The 19,460-nt window shown below is 36.5% G+C and overlaps 1 protein-coding gene across 1 annotated transcript; it reads right to left on the bottom strand.

Moving 5' to 3' along the window:
- Positions 1 to 12,954: 12,954 nt before the first annotated feature.
- LOC136208882 (uncharacterized) lies at positions 12,955 to 18,423 on the bottom strand. The gene is made up of 6 exons (XM_066000169.1): positions 18,217 to 18,423; positions 16,110 to 16,316; positions 15,236 to 15,464; positions 14,616 to 14,854; positions 13,964 to 14,112; positions 12,955 to 13,458 (listed from the first exon to the last, which is right to left on the bottom strand). Exons 3-6 carry the CDS (start codon positions 15,436 to 15,438, stop codon positions 13,246 to 13,248), a joined length of 804 nt encoding a protein of 267 aa, XP_065856241.1. The 5' UTR covers positions 15,439 to 15,464; positions 16,110 to 16,316; positions 18,217 to 18,423; the 3' UTR covers positions 12,955 to 13,245.
- Positions 18,424 to 19,460: the final 1,037 nt, after the last annotated feature.

The following is a 19,460-nucleotide window of genomic DNA, read 5'->3' as shown; positions in this document are numbered from 1 at the left end:
ACATTATTCCAATCTGTCTTCTCATGTGGATGAATTAGAGTATTACAATCTAGGATGTGTTGAGATATTAGAGGATTCCATTATAGGCCTCATGTTTATATTAGATGATAATAGGAGCACCTTACATAACCAAGATTTCTCGGTGGTGATCAAACAACGATTTATGAAAAATAACATCGCTATACTAACGGCTTCACTGTCATCCTTTTTGCTCCAATCTATTTCTCTAAACACTTCAAATAAGGCATGGTGAGTTATCAATTCTACCCCTTTGAAGTACTTCTTGATTATTTCCCTTATATTTAGCTTTTTTTTATCCTCATTGTCACCTCTTCTAAACCACTAAATCATAAACCAAATACAAGCCCGAACTCCCAATCACCAAATCTCAATTCGACTCCTCTAATAGAAAACCACATCTTTCTAAGGAGAGATACAACATGCTCAATTTTCCTAGTTAACAATGTATGGATAATGGCACCAGAGCATGCTACATTATCCAAATCAATAAGATGTCTAAAACATCTACTTTTGAAACCCTTATCTGTTATGGCGTCAATTTACTTTGCACTTCAATATCGCCTCTCACTATTATTATGCCTTTTGAACCCAGGCTCCAAGGATACTTGAATTTTACACCACTATTCACTTTTACCTTGGAAAATAGACTATATAAAAAGGAAAACAATTTTGCATTTCAGACAATATCATTCCATTTCAGATAATATAAGTGCATTTTAGACAATATAAGTGCATTTCAGAATATATTCGCATTTCACCTTATGGCGTCGCATTTAGCTAAATAAGAAGGAAAACTGTTCGCATTTACCTTAAAATACGATACCGAAAAAAAATGTGAATCGCATTCTATGCTTTGGGTTTCACATTTGGCTATATGTGAAGCCCTTTTTTGTTGAAAAGGGCATCGTATACCATCATAGTTTTTGCATTTGGATATATGCGAATCTCATTTTGCTGAAAAGGGATTCGCATTTCATTATATGGCTTCTCATTTACCAAAATGCAAAGTCCTAGCTTAGGGTTTATGAGTTTGTCGTTTCACATTTTTTGAAATACGACACTAAATCATAATATGCGAACTATCGAAGAACAATGTTGTACCCAAAATGGGAAGTTCTAAACCTCAAATCACACATGTACAATGTAAATGAGTTCGAAAATCACCATTAAACCCATTAACACTAACCCTAACCAAACATAAGACATTCAATCGATGCTAAACCCTATCCAAAATAAATAATGCAAAACCCAAGAGAGATGGAGGAAACTTACCTTTGATTTGGTTTTATTCACCTGTAGATTCTTTCCAGATTTCTCCATCTTCGTTGTTCGTTTTATGTCTTCGCAAATCACTGGAAAGGTAGTCGCTCTTCGCTTTTGGTTTTAGAAATGTGTAATAGGAATGAGAATGAGAAAGATTTGGACAGAAATGAGGGTGTTATGGGTATTCCAAAAGTCGAATAGTTTAGTTTGATAACATATATCTAAATGTTTTATAAACTAAGCCAGATTTGTAAATTTACCAGTTTTATCTATGTTCCATGAATATTATAAAAACTCTTATATATATATATATATATATATATATATATATATATATATATATATATATATATATTATTGTAATAAAAAGTTGGTGGTTATTTTTGAAGTAAAGAGTGGGTTCAATGAACCCACTTCCAATAATGTATATCCATCTATATATATATATAAAATTGAGGACCTTCTCTTCCACATAATGGAAACCCTAACAAAATTTGAAGGTTTGAGAATAAAGACCGGAGGTTTTCCTTCTTCCTCAATAGTCATTCCCACTACTGCTTTTCTCAATATTCTCTGCTCATGCTTTCTATTATTTTTTTTATAAAAATTTTACACAATGCGCTTACATTAAAGAAGAAAAAAAAATCCCCACCAGACCCGGATGTGATTCGAACCCATGACCTCTCAAGGCATAGGTAAGCTCTCAACCACTAGGCTAAGCTCTCAACCACTAGACTAAGCTCTCAATATTCTCTGCTCATGCTTTCTATTATTATTAATTAGTATATCTTATCTTTTAGACTTGGGTAGATTTACATTTTTATTTCTCTATCTTTAACTTTTTAGTTATACTCTTTCAAACTTAAAATCAATGAAAACTGTTTCTTCTAAATATATTGCAATTTTTGTTATGATTCTAAAGGTTACACACCAAAAACCTTTTTTTTTATGATCAATACATAACTGCTGAAAGATTATTTTATGCAAAATATGTAACATCCTGGTCTAAGAGTATGTCCAAATCTAATGTCTTGGGTTTTACCGGCTTTAAAACGGGTCTACATGTATTGGGTTTCTACTTTATTAATAAACCTTCAATCTCTCCCCATTTCCGATGAAGTCACTCCTTGATAAGGTGTTCTACCCGACGTCACTCATTCCGGACCGGATCGTTATAGCTTGACCGGATCGTTATAGCTTTATGCTCTTTAATGAAAAATAATTATTAGAAATATTATAAATTTTGGATTACTGTTGATGGTATTTATGAATCCAAACTTGATGGTCTAGATTCAACGATGATATTTATATATTGTGTGATTTTAGTTGGTGTTGATAACTAATAATATTAGAATATTTAAGTTGATGATGGATGGTTTGAATGGACCCATCGAAAAGAGTAGCTAAATGAATGCATGATGATGCAAACCACAGTTGAGGTAATAACTTGGTACGAATACTTTATTCAATGAAGAACATGTCGGATATATACTTATTCAGCTTCACATTAACTTTTACAAAAATCAACACTTTTTTGGGAAGCAGATCAGATATATGATTGAACATCATGACTGAGTACATCAACAATAGAAAAAGGGAAATAGTCTCCCAATCTTGATGCTACTTCAGTAGATACTAAGTTCATTGATTTTGTTAGGAATTAAGAATTGGATCCGGTATTGATTAGACATGTTTGATTTGCGGAACTGAAATTATAGTCTAACTCAAAACACAATATTTACTTGATTCGGTTAATTTTACCTACTTGCACGAAGGAGTATTAGAGTTAGTTCGGTTTATTCTTTAGATAAAGGTATTTTAGTAATTTAGGTTTGTTAATCAACGTTACCGTTATGCAGTTAGTTGTTGTATATATAAAGGGATTTAGTTCTCTGTTCTGTAACTATTGAATTAGCTATAATAATTCTTCCTTCTTCTTTATAATTGATATAGTATGAGATAATAATATTTCCGAACTTAGTTTTTTCCTTCAATTTCTCGTTATTCTCAATTCTTTTAATCTTTTCTTTTACGAAAAGAAATATATTGACATGCAGTATTATTTTTTCGGGAAGTTGTGAGTGAGAAGAACATTTTGATAAAGGACATCCATATTTTTTAAAATATGACTGACATGTTCACTAAACTTGTACCACCTACAAAATTTGAATTGTATAAAGACTTGGTTGGATTTGGAGCATGATGTCCCAAAGGACACAAGGAAAGGAGGAGTAATTTGGATTAATAGTTAAGGAGAAGCATGTTAATATATTAAGTGGGCGACTATATACCGCCCCTAAATTCCGGTTCACCGCATCCTATTGACCCTTTTGCCCTTCTCATTATTTCAAACAAAACTTTTAAAAATTTCAAATCCTCTCTACTTCTTTTCCGTTCTCAAAAAACCGACCTAAAACGAGATGGCACGAAAAGTAGGCATCGGCAAAGGATACATGGGTATTACGGTAAGTTTTTCCGTTCAAACATTTAACGAATTCGTGATTTTAAGGGCTGAAAATCGGGCCAGATTTTCAGTCAGGCGGGTGCGACGCACATGCTCCACCGTAGGTGGAGCATGTGCGCGACGAGCGATCCACCGTATGGTGGATCGCACGGCGCACGCGCTCCACCGTAAGGTGGATCGCGCGGCGCATAGTGGAACGCGTACGATGAGCGATCCACCGTATGGTGGAGCGCACGTCGCGCCCGTTTGGCCTAAGGGCCAAACGTTTGCGGCGCACTAGTCGGCCCTAAGGCCGACTGGTGCGCCGCACCCGTTTGGGCCTTAGGGCAGGTGGTGTAAGCCACCCGCCCAGGCCAAAAAGGGCCGAATTTTGATTTTTTTTTTAAATTTGTACGGACCGGGCGTAGGCAGACCCGAACATATATAAAAAAAATTATGGTAAATTTAATATACTAAATAAATAATATTACAGGATCAGGAGGGATCTGACCCTAGACACATGTCTTCACGTCCTCTTACTGCATCTGCTCGGCGGGAGCGGGCGGAGCAGCAGCGGTTCATGGCGGACGCCCGGAGGGCACATGCAGCACAGGCGGAGCGTGCTGAGGGACAGGATGAGGCGGTTGATATAGACATGGACGGGGATGCCTCTATGCATCGTCCTAGTTCTGATACTATCCCCATACATCGTGGCGTCATGACGAGGGGTCGAGACGGACGATTTTCTTCTACCGCAACATCTTCTTCTGGTAAGAGAAATTTAAAAATGTGTTTATTTGTATTTGTTTTAATCGTGATTATTGAAAAATATACCAAAAATTTAATGTAAACCGTTTGCTGTAATTTCAGGTAGCAGCAAGCGATCGAGGAGTGTAGAGGATGACTGGGTTGTGAAGGACCCCGTCCCCGGGGGTCCATTTGATGGTGCTGTGATCCCGAGCTTTCTGGGACATATTGCATGTGCTATCTAGGCCGGTCAGGATAAGGGCGTCCTTAGGTGTCATACCAGATCAGGGTATTGCTCGAAGCTGAGATCATGGTACAGTGGTTCTTCCAGGACGATTCAGTCGCGTATCGAGTCATCTGGCATGTTCCATTTACCTGGTATGATGCACAGTCACATAGATGCTGCTCTGATCATGGCATTTGTAGAGCGGTGGTAGCCAGACATGTCATCATTTCACATGCCATTTGGCTAGATGACCATTTTGATGCATGATGTGTGGGAGATATTGCGCATCCCCGTAGATGGTGCCATGGTGACTGCTGATGCGACTATTGATGAGCTTAAGGAGTGCGTGATGGATTTGTTTGGGATGACTCGGGTTCAGTTAGATGCCCGTCATTATTCTTCTGGTGTTATACGAGCCGCTTCCGTCATGGAGCACTATGGAGGTGATCGGATTCCTGAGACCCAGGCTATAGCTTGGACGTGGCTGATGCTCGGTTCCACCTTGTTCGTAGACAAGAGTGGTGACCGCATCTGACCTTCCAGATCACAAGCTCGTTTCAGCTCACATGCACATGGTATCTGATGCGATGTTCTCAATACACAACCGCAACGCACGTACACTTCATGGCTCAACCCTCTCATGCGCTCTAACTCTTGATTCAACAACTGCAGACAGTAATGAGAGACTTTGAATACAAGTTGGCTTAATGGGCGTCCGGCGAAAGTGACTGCTTGACGAAGCCGGGACTGCTCAAGCATGTACCTGATACGAAGACAAAATTATTATTAGTTAGTGAAATGATACAACCATAAATGCAAATTCCAAAATCGCAGTAGAAGAAATTGCAAATACCTTATATTGGTTGCTTGTGATTCAATCTGCTTGTGAACCTTCTGTCATACCGTGTCAAGGGACCCAGTTGCCGTATTGAGCCATTGCTTTAGACTAGCATGTTCGCTCTCCACTCGACAAGTAGTTGTGTTGCCAAAATGTAGGAACTCCTTTGTCCAAGCAACAACAAACTTCTCCTTATGCACCAACCACGTCTCCTCAACATACGAGATAACTCCTTTGAACCTGCTCATCTTTTCCTTTATCATCATAAGATTGGTCTCGTACTCCTCAATGGTTAATGATTCTAATATTGTTCTCCATTTGCCATTCTTGAATTTAGAGGCAAGGCCTTTATCTCCAATGATTCTATACACACGATCTTCCACATCCTTATTTATATACCAAGTGCATAGCAAGTGCGCTGCTTGTGGAAAAACTTCTTGTATCGGCTTTAATAACCCAAGCTCCCTGTCACTAACAACAACGGTCGGGTTAAGATCATCCCCAAGCAAAATCTTCAGCCTTTGCAAAATCCAACGATAGCTCCCTTCGGTCTCGTCTTTAACAATAGCATACGCTATCTTGAAGTTATTATTGCATGGCGTCATCCCAACAATCTCAACAAACGGCATTTTGTACTTGTTTGTTTTGTACGTTGAATCAATGTCGATGTACCAGTGGTAAGTCCTGAACATATCAACTGACTCTGGATGTGCCATGAACACATGCGTTATCACACCTGAATCAGCCTGTGTGTGATTGACATATTTGTTCTCCACAGCAATATGGTAGAATTGACTAGCCAGGTCTCTACCTTCAAACGCGTCCCTCCTCATTTTGTCCCTGTAATTATATATGTGTTTAATTACTGAGTTGTCCTCTAGGTGTTTTTCTTTAACTGCTGCTAAAATAGCACAAGGTTTTGCTTGAGCTGAAGTCATATCACGCACAATTTGTTTAGATGCGATACTGAGTCCGCTCATTTGCCGACTTCCCTCTGGATACATACGCATTGTATGGTTATGCATTCCAGTTAACCCAGCCTTAGCCTTTATCCCCCATCCCGAAAGGTCTGCATGTTGATAGGCTTTAATCTGAAATTTACAGCGGCACGCTTTAGTTTTACTTTTCCTAATTGCAGGATCTTCATCAATTTTCACAACACCTCTATATCGTTCACCCCGTGAATAGCGCAACAACTTCTGTTTTCCCCCATGTTTGTGCGAAGATATTACAATCTCAAACCCATTCTGAATAGCTATCTTTTTTGCCCAATCAATAGCATCCTAACTTGAGGGGAAAACGGTATCCGTTATGAAACGCGAACTATAATCAATGTTATCGGGGTTCCAATCTTCTATCGGTACCTGAATATACGAAAAATTGTCATTAAAATTACAAAAAAAAAATACTTTGGGGCTATTTCTCCCGTTCAAAATTAATTCGGGGCAATTTATGCCCATTTTGGCCTGAACGGGCAGCGCGTACTGCCCGTTCCAAAGGTGGAGCGGGTGGCGCGTACCACCCGTTCCATGGGTGGAGCGGGTGGCGATTACCACCCGTTCCTTAGGCCGAACGGGTAGTTCATCCGTTCGGCCTAAGGAAAAGGTGGTAATCGCCACCCGCCCAGGCAAAAACCGAAATAAAAAAAAAAAAAAAAAAAACCTAAATAACGTTTTTAATAATCGTAATATTACCTCGTGTTCGAACTCATTGTCTTCGGGAATGCTTTGATCCATTTTTGTCAAATCCGGGACTTGTGCTCGGGAGAGAAAAGTAGAGAGAGTTTTGAAGGTTTTGGGCAAAAAAATGACAAGGGTAAAATGTTCAAAATGGTGCGGTGAACCGGAATTTAGGGGCGGTATTTAGCAATATCCTATAGTAACTATTGATTGATGATTAACTAGTCATACGAAACAAAGTTTACTTTTTGAATAGTGTGGAAAAATGTACTATTTTGGTAAAGAATGCTCTTAGTATAGTTGAGAATACAAATGGGTTTTGTGTTTCCATTAATCTTTTAAGACTTATAAAAAAAAAGCATGTAATCTTTGATTTAAATCACAATTGAAAACAAAGAAAATTAAAGAGTTTGAGAAATACTTGGACGCAGAAATCTATAAAAAAAATTCTTGGGTTTATAAGATTCCATAAATTTCTCTTGTAAGACTTAGTTGCTTCAATAATAAAAGTTTCTCATCTCTCATTGAAATAGACACAAATTCATCAATTCAGGTAAATTTCTTGTACTGTCTATTTCTTTTTCTTTTCAATTATTTGATTGATTTACATAAATCAATCCTAATCTCCTAACACATAGAGATTACCCAACATGAGATCAAACTCCAGCAGCTTAATCAATCTTTTTCCGCATGTTCAATAAATATCAGCTATGTTTGTAAAGTTGATTCGTGGACCAATATATATACACTAACATTTCGTATAACATATATACTTCCTATCTCCTCAATTGGCTGGAGTAGCTTTATTGAAAGAATTGAAAGTAAAATGGAAGAGAATGATTTTATTGAACAAAAATAATCTTTTGGAAACATGTTTCAAATTTCAATGGGACAGAAGATAAGAAATGTATTTTAGAAGGATAAAGACCAAATCTTCCTAATGTTTTAACGGGAGAATGAAGTTAGTCTTACCATATGAAATTTTATAAATTTAACTTTAACATTTTTAGTAAAATCAATTTTAATCCTACATTGTTGAAAACTAAAAAAAAAAACTGATTTGACGGATATTTAATCATCACTTCAAAACTTCCAAACATCACTTATATCTAAAATATTTAATATATTATTAACAAAATTACTAATAAAATTTCAGCACGTGGTATTATAATAATATTGCATCACATTTGATGATATTCAACCTTCAAAAAAATTCAACACATGCCACTTACATAGAGATTAAAATCTGTTGGTGTCTTCCTCCCTATCCCCTATTTATTTTATTTTTTTGACATTTGACAATTTAATCCTAATCAGCTTTAACACATTAACCCTTGGTTACGTTTGATTAACTCTGACAATCCCAATCCTGATTAACTTCTTAATATCAAACATCGTTTCTTTTCAAATTAGCATTTCTCTTTTAATTCATTCTCTTCTGTTCAGATTTTCTTCTTCTGATTCATCGTCAACCTTTTTCAATCATCAACCTCCAATCATCGTTTTTCTCTTTCTGACTCTTCTCCAATTATCAAAACAATCTCTCTTCTAAATTTTTTTTCTGTCCATTTCATTTTTTGATCGCTGAGATTTCGTTGTTTCAATCTTTATAGTGTTCCACTTACACCAGTCTTGATGACTCCAACCCCTCCAATACGAATTTTATAGTGTTTTAAATTAGCAGAAATTTGGGTTTTACATCTCTTTGATACGTTAGGCTTGGTTCCACCCAGTCTTGATCACATGCACCTTAATGAGCATGTAGAATTTGTTCATTCACCGTTAGATCTAGGCTTATTAGAATCCTAAGGTGGTGATTCAAAACATCCTGAGGCTTAGATTTAATAAGCTTATATCTAACGGTGAATGAGCAAATTCATTTGCTCATTAAAGTGCATGTGAAAACTAACTCTTCAAAATGACCGTTAACGATCTCAAAATGAAAATATTCAAGAATTAAAACTGTTCAGAACGACACTTACCTTAAAAACACATTTTTTATGTTCGAAAATCACATTTTTTGGAGTTTTCTCTCTCTAAAAATTTACTTTCTCTCTTCTAACCAAACAACACCTAAATGATCTCAAAACGAAAATTTTCAAGAATTAAAGTTCCTTATAATATCATTAACTCTTCGAATTTTTTATTTTGAGACCGTCAACAGTCCTTTTGAGGTGTTGAGTGGGCACTGGTATTAAAAAGTATAAAGTTCGATGGTCATACTGTTAAGAATTGAAATTCAGTGGGCACAATATTAAAATGGTAAAGTTCAGTGGCCATAGGTGTAATTTACCCATCAATAAATATGTTGGAAGCAATCAGTTGGAATCAGCCAAGCTCTTCCGCGCCCAACTTGCTTTTCCTTTTTCAGTTTCAATATTTTGCTTTTTTCAGTTCGTTCATATGAACTGCTCCACAATTATTTTTTATTCTTTTTTTTTCAGCTTTGGCAATTGTTGATGCCATTACCAAATAGTGATGTGATTTAGCTGCTCCCTTACTTTGATGATTAGGTATTAGAGATGTTACAAATTTATCATAATAATGAAAAAAGATATCATTAGTTAGTAAAATGTTAGAAAGCTAAAAATTCTAAAGATGGAGGGATTAGTTTTTGTAGTAATAATTAAAGATGAATGTTAAATCACATACTATAAGTAGCATTCGAAAATGACCTACAAGCTAATAGGAAAAAGAGTTAATTAGAAAAGTTCCAAGAAATGAGTATATGCCTAGTGATCATAATCATAATTCATATGAACATCAAAACTTGCTACATGGAATGAGAATGTAGTGATTAACTCCTACGCTATTGGGTCCAAACAACTTGCATATTATTCATACAGGCTACAACTGCTGCAAATATGAATCTAGAGCTCAATGCACCTAATGTTATCACTATCTGCAATGCCACTTCATCCACTGATAATGCTGGCAGGCAGTATTTTTCACATGGACCCTGATGACCACGGGGAATTTGGTCATTCACCGTTAGATGTAGGTTGATTAAATCTAAACCTTAGGATATTTTGAATCTCTACCTTAGGATTTTAATCAGCCTACATCTAGCAGGTACATAGAATGCTATTGGTGCCGGTACAAGCGCTATTGTTAGCCATGTTCTTGCACATTTTGGTTTTTTTCAAGTATTTTTTTTTATCAATAAACAAATCTGTATATATCAGCAAACTATCAAATATCTATTACAAGTTAAAATCAAATAAAATCAGCCTAACTATTCCATGGAAACAGCCATAAAACGATCAAAAGCTAATCCCATATTCCCCAATCATAACTACAAGGTTTTGAACCATATCAATGTGCACGCAGTGTTCATCACACATTTAACTTTGAAGTTTCTGTTGCTTCAACCTTCCATGAATTCTCAACAATAAAAAAAAAATATTGAAGAGAAATAAACCAGCAATATGAGAAGAAAGAATTCGGTAATAAGAATTGAAAGAGAGACGATGATTGGTAATCAGCTTTGCTGTCGTGATTGAACAAAAACAAAATTAGAAGAAAAATAAATATCAGCAATAACAATCACAAAATTGCATTTGTAAGAAATCCTAAACAGAAGAGGCAGAACTTTGTTAATTGATCGAAAGAGAAAATTGAAAGACAAACTTGAACGCCAGTTCCATTGATGCTAAGAGAAACACAACGCTAATACCTGAAGAGAGGCGATGCTTGGTAACAAGAAGTTAATCAGGGTTGGGATTAGAGTTAATTACATTAACCAACTTAGGTGTTAAAGCTGATTGGGATTACATTGCCAGACTCGGGTGCGGACACAGGTGCGGGTGTGGCAAACGGCATTTTTAGAAAATATGAGACACGGGTGCGGCAGGACACAGTAAATTTTATATAATTAATTATATAAAAATATATAAAAAACTTGATAAATCACAAATAAGCCATTTTATAAAGAGGAGATGAAAGGCAGATGACTTCACAATAAGAAAAACGCAGAGAAGATGAAGATTTCAACATCCAGAAAAACGGACAGACAAGCAGCAAATATATCGCGTAGGAGAAGAGAAAGACTACAGCAAGAAAAACACACAGACAAGCAGCAAATATATCGCACAGGAGAAGGAAAAGTCGCGAATGTTGAGAGAAAGCGACTATATATTAGGTTTTTTATCAAAATTTTATAATTAAACCATCTCTTTTCAAAAAAAAATTAAGAAAAAGCCCTAAACTTTTACAATTTTTTCCCTGCAGCTGTGTCCGCCGCGTCCCAAGTCACAAACAAAAAAAACGCAGGGGACATGTTTTTGCCGTGTCGGACACGTGTCCGGCCGTGTCCCCGGCGAGTCTGACACCGCCACGCCGGCCCCGGGGAAGAGTCTGGGCTTCATATATGATATATGTCAAAAAATAAATGGGGAACAGGGAGAGGGACAACAAAGTTGGGACAAACAGATTTTAATCCCTGACGTAGTATAGTACATTAAAATATTTATTGACTGTAAAAAGGGCGGCCCGGTGCACTACCCGTCACCGCTGAGCGAGGGTCCAGGGAGGGATCCCACCACAAGGGTGTACTGGGAGCAAGCCTTCCCCTACCAATTTATTTGGCAAGAGGCCGCTCCTAAACTCGAACCCCTGACCTCTTGGTCACACGACAACAACGTTTATTGATTGTGTTAATGAAAAAATATATTCAAAATCCTAAAAATTTATTTTCGTATCGGTTTTATTGAGGAATAAGGAGAAATAACTCTCATGTGGTAATATCCTATGAAGCACGGACACAGGTGAGGACGCGGGTGCGGACACGGGTGCGGACACGACAAACGGCATTTTTAGAAAATATGAGACACGGGTGCGGCGGGGACACGGCAAATTTTATATAATTAATCATATATATATTAGATATAAAAATATATAAAAAACATGCTAAATCACAAATCGGAATCGTGATGTTAGGAGAAGAACCCAGGAGAAGAATCGTAGCGCATGAGAAGGAAGAACCCAGGAGAGAAGAAATTGTTTCTGATTATTCCCAAACAAAAACGAAATCGTGATGTTAGGAGAACTGCGATGTACGCAGCACAGGGGTTGAAATCGCGATTTGCGCAGGAAGGAGAGAAGACCTAATTCTAATTCGTGCGATAGAGATTATAATTTAGGATTTTTGACAAATTGCATAATTGATCCTTAAATTTTATAAAAAGTTTTAAAAAAAACCCTAGTTTTTAACTTTTTTTTACCCCCGCCGTGTCCCCATCCGTGTCCTATTTTCCGGCCGTGTCCCCGCCGTGTCCCCGCCGAGTCCCCGAGTCCGGCGAGTCCGACTCGGCCACGGCGACCCCGGGGAAGAGTCTGTGCTTCATAGGTAATATCACATGAGAAGGATATCATGTGGTAATAGGACGGCCCGGTGCACTACGCGTCCCCGCTAAGCGAGGGTCCAGGAAAAGGTACCACAAGGGTGCTCCTAGAAATGACACCTAAATTAAAACATAAAAAATAGTCCTAAATCTATAAAATTTTGTAAGTATGAATCTCAAGTTCCATTTTGCTTAAACTAAACCACAATTCGTCTTCAACATTAAACTATTTTTTGTAATTTCTATGCGTTTTTCTTAGATAATGAGTATTGGAAGAGTCTCAAAGCAAACCATGGTTGCAAGTTGAAACTTTAACGTAACCTTTGTTTTAGATTTAAGTTAACAAACATAAAATCTAGAAGAAGAAGCTAATCGAGCACAAGTACTACCTAAAATATGGAACCTTTTGTGCAGTTTAATTTATAACAAATAAGATTTACTAGTACATAACAGGATTGGACATTATTTCGACAATCTGAGAAATTCTAATCTTATTAGAAAAAATCATACCTTTGTCTAATGCCACTTTGGCTTTGAATAATCATGATCAGAATCAGCTTCAAAATAGGGATACCAACACTCAAATGAAGTAACAGAGCAAAATAAATAATGTGGGGAAAGCATATTTTTTATAAATAAGGGCTTCACTAGCAATAGGCATGTGAAAATGTGAAATAATAACTCTATTATACCGGGGATGCAGAAGCACTCTCGAGCTCCTGCTCCGTGAGAAGTCTGGTGGAGTGAGCAAATCCCTCTTCATGTAATGCACCAAGTCCCTTCAAGTTTTTTGGTTCCACCAAGAATTGGGTTTCAAGAGCCTTCTGGGTTTTTTCTATGAAAACTGATCTTGACAATATTTCCTTCATTCCACAGATAAATTCACTGTGATTTCTTCCCTATACAAAATAGCAACATAATCTTCAAACTATAGCATAGGTTATATGATGGCATACAAAAAATACAGTATCTGCCCTCTCATAATTGCTCTCAGTTACACTATTCATTGCAGTAACGGTATTTTTTATTATCAAGCACTGTTAGGATAAGTCATCAGAGCATCTTTTTTCTAAATTTGAGAATATACATCTAGTTTGAGAGGATCAGCACTCAGAATGAATCAGTTCATCAAGTAAAAGTGAAAAAAAACTATCCCAAAACAGAATGGTTTAGCTGCATAGAGGCTAAGCCTAAGGGAGAGCTTAATGATGTAATCAAACAACTTCAGCTAGCATTATAAAAAATTTGCATATCAATTTTCACCAATTCAATAGAGAACATCTGGCATTCAAAGCAAATGCAAAGCTGATTAAAAATAAAACAACACCATTTACCAAAAGATAAACAGCCAAAACAAGAAGTTTGTAAGAAAGATCAACGAGGAGATAAACTAAAGAAACTTACAGATCTGTACATAGGAGCCCGAGCAGGTTGCTTCAAGTAGGCCATGTTCTTCGCCTCATACTCCCATAAAAAGGAAGTGTGGTGTACCCACCGACTTTTAATAATAGATTGTGCATTTCCACCAAACTTGCGATCACCAAACACATAATCTGAACAAAAATTTGGAAGTTTTATAAAACTAGTAAAATGCATACAAGATCATTATCTACGAACATTAGATGTAAAATTCTAGGTATTTTATGGCCTCGTACACATGAATAATCACATCAGAAAATTAAAATTCTAGTCTATACAGCAACCATCCATGAGAAAACGCAATTCCCAGAGATTAATATACTGGTAAATCAGCTAACATATCATTTTTATGGACTATTGGAGTTATCTAAAAACTTATACATGTCTATTTAAGGCTTTAAGCAAATCAAGTTGGAGAAGAACACAGGATATTGTCTCCTAATATTAATGCTTAAACATCTAAACAAAAATCTGGAGAACGTAATCAAGATCCGTTGCAGGTATCCTTAATGTAAAGAATATTCCTAAATCATGATTTTAGTTCTGAAGAATACAAAGGGTGAATGTATGTAATCCTTACAAATTGATACAATATGACCCAATATCATCTTTTAACTCAAAGTTCAACTTTAAGTACCATTCTCACGAAGTTGAAAATCACCAATCCCTCGAAACACATCATTATATAACAAACCACTCCAAGACATGATGGAACGGGGATATGGTTGAACTCCAGGAACATCATCCTTGTTGCATATGATAGTGACGAATATAGTCCCATCATCAACGATAACAGTGCCACCCCCAGTAAACCTTCTAATGACAGGAACATGATCTCGCAACACGGGTCCAATTTCAAGAAGTTCGGAAGGTTTCCTATGTAAACAGTCACTTCTATAAATACACATGTAAAAGGAAAACAGAGACTTGAAAGCGGGTAAATGATATGTAGATAATATAATTGCTTAACTTGGCAGTCAGTACCTACAACCTAGGAAACATCTCACTCTAATTACCACTGTTGTCATATTCTAGTACCGTCGTACTTTGTGTGACAGTTACCACAACCATATCAATTTAAAAAAATTAGAACATCACAGAGAAACATGCACCACTATTTAAATAAACAACTGAATTGGTAACTAGCATACAACCGATCAAGTTAGCCAAGCAGGACCATAAATTAATCGGATAATTCAAGATAATAAAAGCAAAAAGCAGGACTCAGATGTAAAAGAAACTTAGAAAACAGATTACCCAGACAATCCCATGACAATGGCAGGGACATTAGTTCCATCATTTATTATGCACCAATTTTCTGAAGAGGCACGAAGCAGCTTTTCCTCCAAATGGAGTTGGTCCAAAATGGGCAACCCTTTGAATTGGACAAGATTCATCAATGGAAGCCCCATCTTCTTTACTTGATGCAATATCGACATAGAGTAGAACGATTGAATCATAAACTTCCGCGCTCTTCCCCAAAACCCTAAACAGTAAAAAAATATTATAGTGTTTGATAGAGAACGAGATAAAAGTGTGAGGGGTCAATTAGTAAGTATAGGACGTTAGGTGTCGCTGTAGTTGTCAAGTAGGGTAATTTGTTGTACGTAGAGGGGCAATCCGCAATACAGTATTTCTAGCTGTTAGAGAGCAAGAAGAGAGGGATGGAATTTCGTTTGTATTTCTCAGTGTGGACTGTGGCTCTGCTCAGCTGGGTAAGAAGGGAAGTGTAACTTCGTCATGGAATTTGGATTTAGGCTCAATTCCATTTACCTTTTGTTTTCTATTTTTGTTAATGTAAGCATTCAAAATTATATTTCCAGAAATAGAAAATATATCGATAATTCTTCTCTAAAAAATTACTTGAACACTCAAATTAACGGAAATAGAAAACAAAAATACATGGAATTGGCATAAACTCAAATCCCATCATGAAGTTAAGACATAAAATAAATTCTCTACTCTTCATGCTATCTAACAGCTAGAAATACCCCTCCCTTATTCCTGTTTTTCCCCCATACGTACAACAAAATTTCCCCACTTTCCAACTAACCATAACTAACATCCTTTACTCATAGTGAATGTGAAAAAAAAAAAAAAAAAGGGAATTGCCGGACCATTCTTTACCCACCTATATGATTTCCTTTGGTATTTTGGGTTGAATCACGTATATCTTCCTCTCTGTTTGGAGTGGTGGCTGGCTAATGGGTCTTCCACTTTATCGCCTTAGTTCTGATTTTAACTATTTTTTTATATAAATCATTTTTTCTACTCTTTCTGTCGTTTTTTCCCTTCTTGTATTTCTTTGACAATCTTTATTCGTCTGCCGTTTACTCCTCTACATGTACAAACAACAAGGAAATATTCAAGACATACTATTTCTAAATCATTTCTAAAAGCTGTACAAATGGAAACACCAAAAATCCTTTTGGCCTAATTAAAGAAAATGGAATTCCAGTTGGCATTTACATTGACCAGATTAAAAAAAAAAAAATGTAACAAATGAAGTGGAATAGAGATTCATGTTATATCAGTTTTTGAACAAACCAGCATCTAAAATGATAATTCTGTATTCAGCTTGAAGAGGACACAGAATAAACAGTGTATGATTTTAGCTAGAACGCAGCAAAGTATATCAAATAGATTGAAGATAAAAGAATAACAAGGAAATGCATCTCAGAAGGGAGCAATCCATGACATTATTATCCAAATTCATTATGCACAACACAAGCAGGTCATTGGCATCAACCATTAACATATTGAATAAATAAATAAAATAAGAAAGAAAAGAGAACACTCAGTAGCACATCTAAAGTGCTTCAATCTTGTAAGCCAGTTAAATCAAAATCAAATAAGAAAAAATAAAGAGTAACAGAAGAAACAGAGACTGGAAAAGTCAATGAAATTAGAATTAGGGCAGGAATTGGTTTTCTATAACCTCTATGCCTAGTGAGTTAATGAAGATGTGGTGGTCCGGTGAAGAGAGGAGGGAGACAGCTGTTAAACAGAGACTAGGACACTTGCAGCCATTATCATTGTTGAATCACAAAGCGGCGAACCCTACAGACTATGCTTGCGACAAACAGCCAATAGATTGTGGCGGCTTGGGTGGGGATTGCCGACTGATGGTGGCGCTACAACAACGAGAGCTGGGGGAGGGGGCGTGCGCTGTGTTCTCAACTGCAAACTAACTGCAATTTAGGACTTACAGGAAATAGAATAAGGGGAAAGTGTTAATTAGTTACGCTAACTAGCAAACTATTGGAGCTCGGTTAGGTCAAAATTTGGCTCGAACTTCGATTGTCTCTCAAATTATTAAGGAGCCCAGTCTGAGCTTTTAGATTCAACACTTCGATTTGAAGATCGCAAGCGTATTCAATATTACTTTCATTAATTTTACCATAGAAAAATAAATAAATTTGTATAGTCTTTTGTCGAGGCCTTCCAAACAAAAATTTATTGGCAGCTTTGTACTTTTTCTAGTTTGAAAATTAGAAATATAAAGTTCAATAATACAAATTTCAAAGACTGGTTTTATTCTTTCTTCCAAGTTCTATCTTTTGTCATTCACACCAGTCAGTGGCGGAACCAGAGTCCCACATGACCCGGGCTTTAATATTGAACAACAAAATTTTTAATGAAGTAAAAAAAAAACAAATTCAAAATATTCAAAAGTGTAGCGCTAAATGAGTGACAATTGAGTTCTGCGAGTGTACATTTTCTAATACAATTTACAAATATATATGCTAATAGCAAATGGTTAATCATTATCTAAGATGTTTCTTATGATGATTTAAACTTGAAACAAGTAAACGTCATTTGGAGACTAACAAAACAATGACAATTTTTACTTTCTTTCTCTTTCTCTTATTGCTATAAGATGAAAAATTCAAATGCTTCTTCTGAATTCTGATATGCTATATTTCTATTGATTTTACAAATTACAATAAAGTTGAAAAATCTTAATTTGGTTAACTTTAAGACAAAATACTTGATTTACATACAAAGGTTCTTTAAGCCTTCAATTAAGCAAAAACACCAACATCATTCAATTAAGCAAAAACACCAACAACAAAAATACTTTAAGCCTTCAATTAAGCAAAAACACCAACAGCATTCAAATTCAATCAAGCCTTCAATCAAGCCTTCAATTAAGGCTTCATATTCAATTAAGCTTTTATCATCAGCATTCAAAGAACAATTAAGCCTTGCCTTCATATTCAATTGAGATTACTAACCTGCCTGACCGCCGGAGTTGACTTCCGTTTCCGTCGAAGAAAAGAGAAGGCTGCGGTGGTGGAAGGAGCGGCGCTAGCGGTGGAGGTAACTGGCAGCCAGTGGAGTGGCGGAAGAGAAGAGCTCTCTCTTGCGATTCTCTCTCGCGATATCGCACATAAGACTCGATTGAAAAATTAGGGGTTTGTTTGCAGGGAACAGGTGCTGTACTATGCTGTTTCAATTTCCACATTAAGGAACGACATCGTTTTCTTATAGAGTAAAAACGACATGGTTTTTCCAAGAATAGGAAAGGAAAATTACAAAACAGACCCTCCACTCCTGAATTGATTTCGGTCTTGGAAGCCCTCTTCTAATTTTAATTACGGATAAGTTCTCACGTTTAGAGATGGATAGGGGTGCAAGCGAGCCTTGGTAGTTCGCAAACTATTCGAGCTCGGCTCGGTGAAAGCTCGATCAAAGCTCGGCTCGATATGGCTCGACTCGAGTTCGGGATCGGCTCGAGCACTAACGAGCTGAGTCCGAGCTTCTTTAGGTTCGGCTCGAAAGCTCGCGAGCAGGCTCGATTATTTTTAATTACTATATATATTTCATTATATATATTTAATATATATTTCATTAGCTATTATTAGTTTTCATCACAATTCACAAATCAAATAAGATTTAACCCATACAAAAAAATGACACAAAAAAAGTTTAGACATTTGAGTCTTTAGCGAGACAATTAGGTTTTGATAAGGAATAAAATACATTACAAAGTTTAATATATATGTCATTGCTTGAATTTTTTCTCCGAGCTTGTGTTTTCCGATCAAAAGTACCATATACTGTTTTGGAATCTCGACAATAACGTGCTTGTTTTTCTTTATAAATATTTTAAACTCATATGGAGTGTGTTATAAGGCTTTTCTATTTTTTACGCTACTTATTCTATGCATGTTTGATGGATTTGGGTAAAGCTCGTTAGAAGCTCGATAAAAGCTCGGCTCGATCAAAGCTCGGTCAGATTCGGTCAAAGCTCGGCTCGGTCAAAGCTCGTCAAAGCTCGATTCGAGAGGGCTCGACTCGAGATACTAACGAGCCAATACCGAGCCTACCTAGGGTTCGGCTCGGTTCGGCTCGGTTGCACCCCTAGAGATGGAAGTAAGTTTATACATAACGTCTTAAATGATATAGTTTTACCCCTAACGTTGACACATTAGGTCAGATTTGAAAAATAATTCATTAAACTATCTTTTCGGCCATA

Source organism: Euphorbia lathyris, chromosome 1 (assembly GCF_963576675.1).
Source record: "Euphorbia lathyris chromosome 1, ddEupLath1.1, whole genome shotgun sequence".
NCBI classification, from domain to species: domain Eukaryota; kingdom Viridiplantae; phylum Streptophyta; class Magnoliopsida; order Malpighiales; family Euphorbiaceae; genus Euphorbia; species Euphorbia lathyris.
This window is presented reverse-complemented; position numbering and strand designations above follow the sequence as displayed.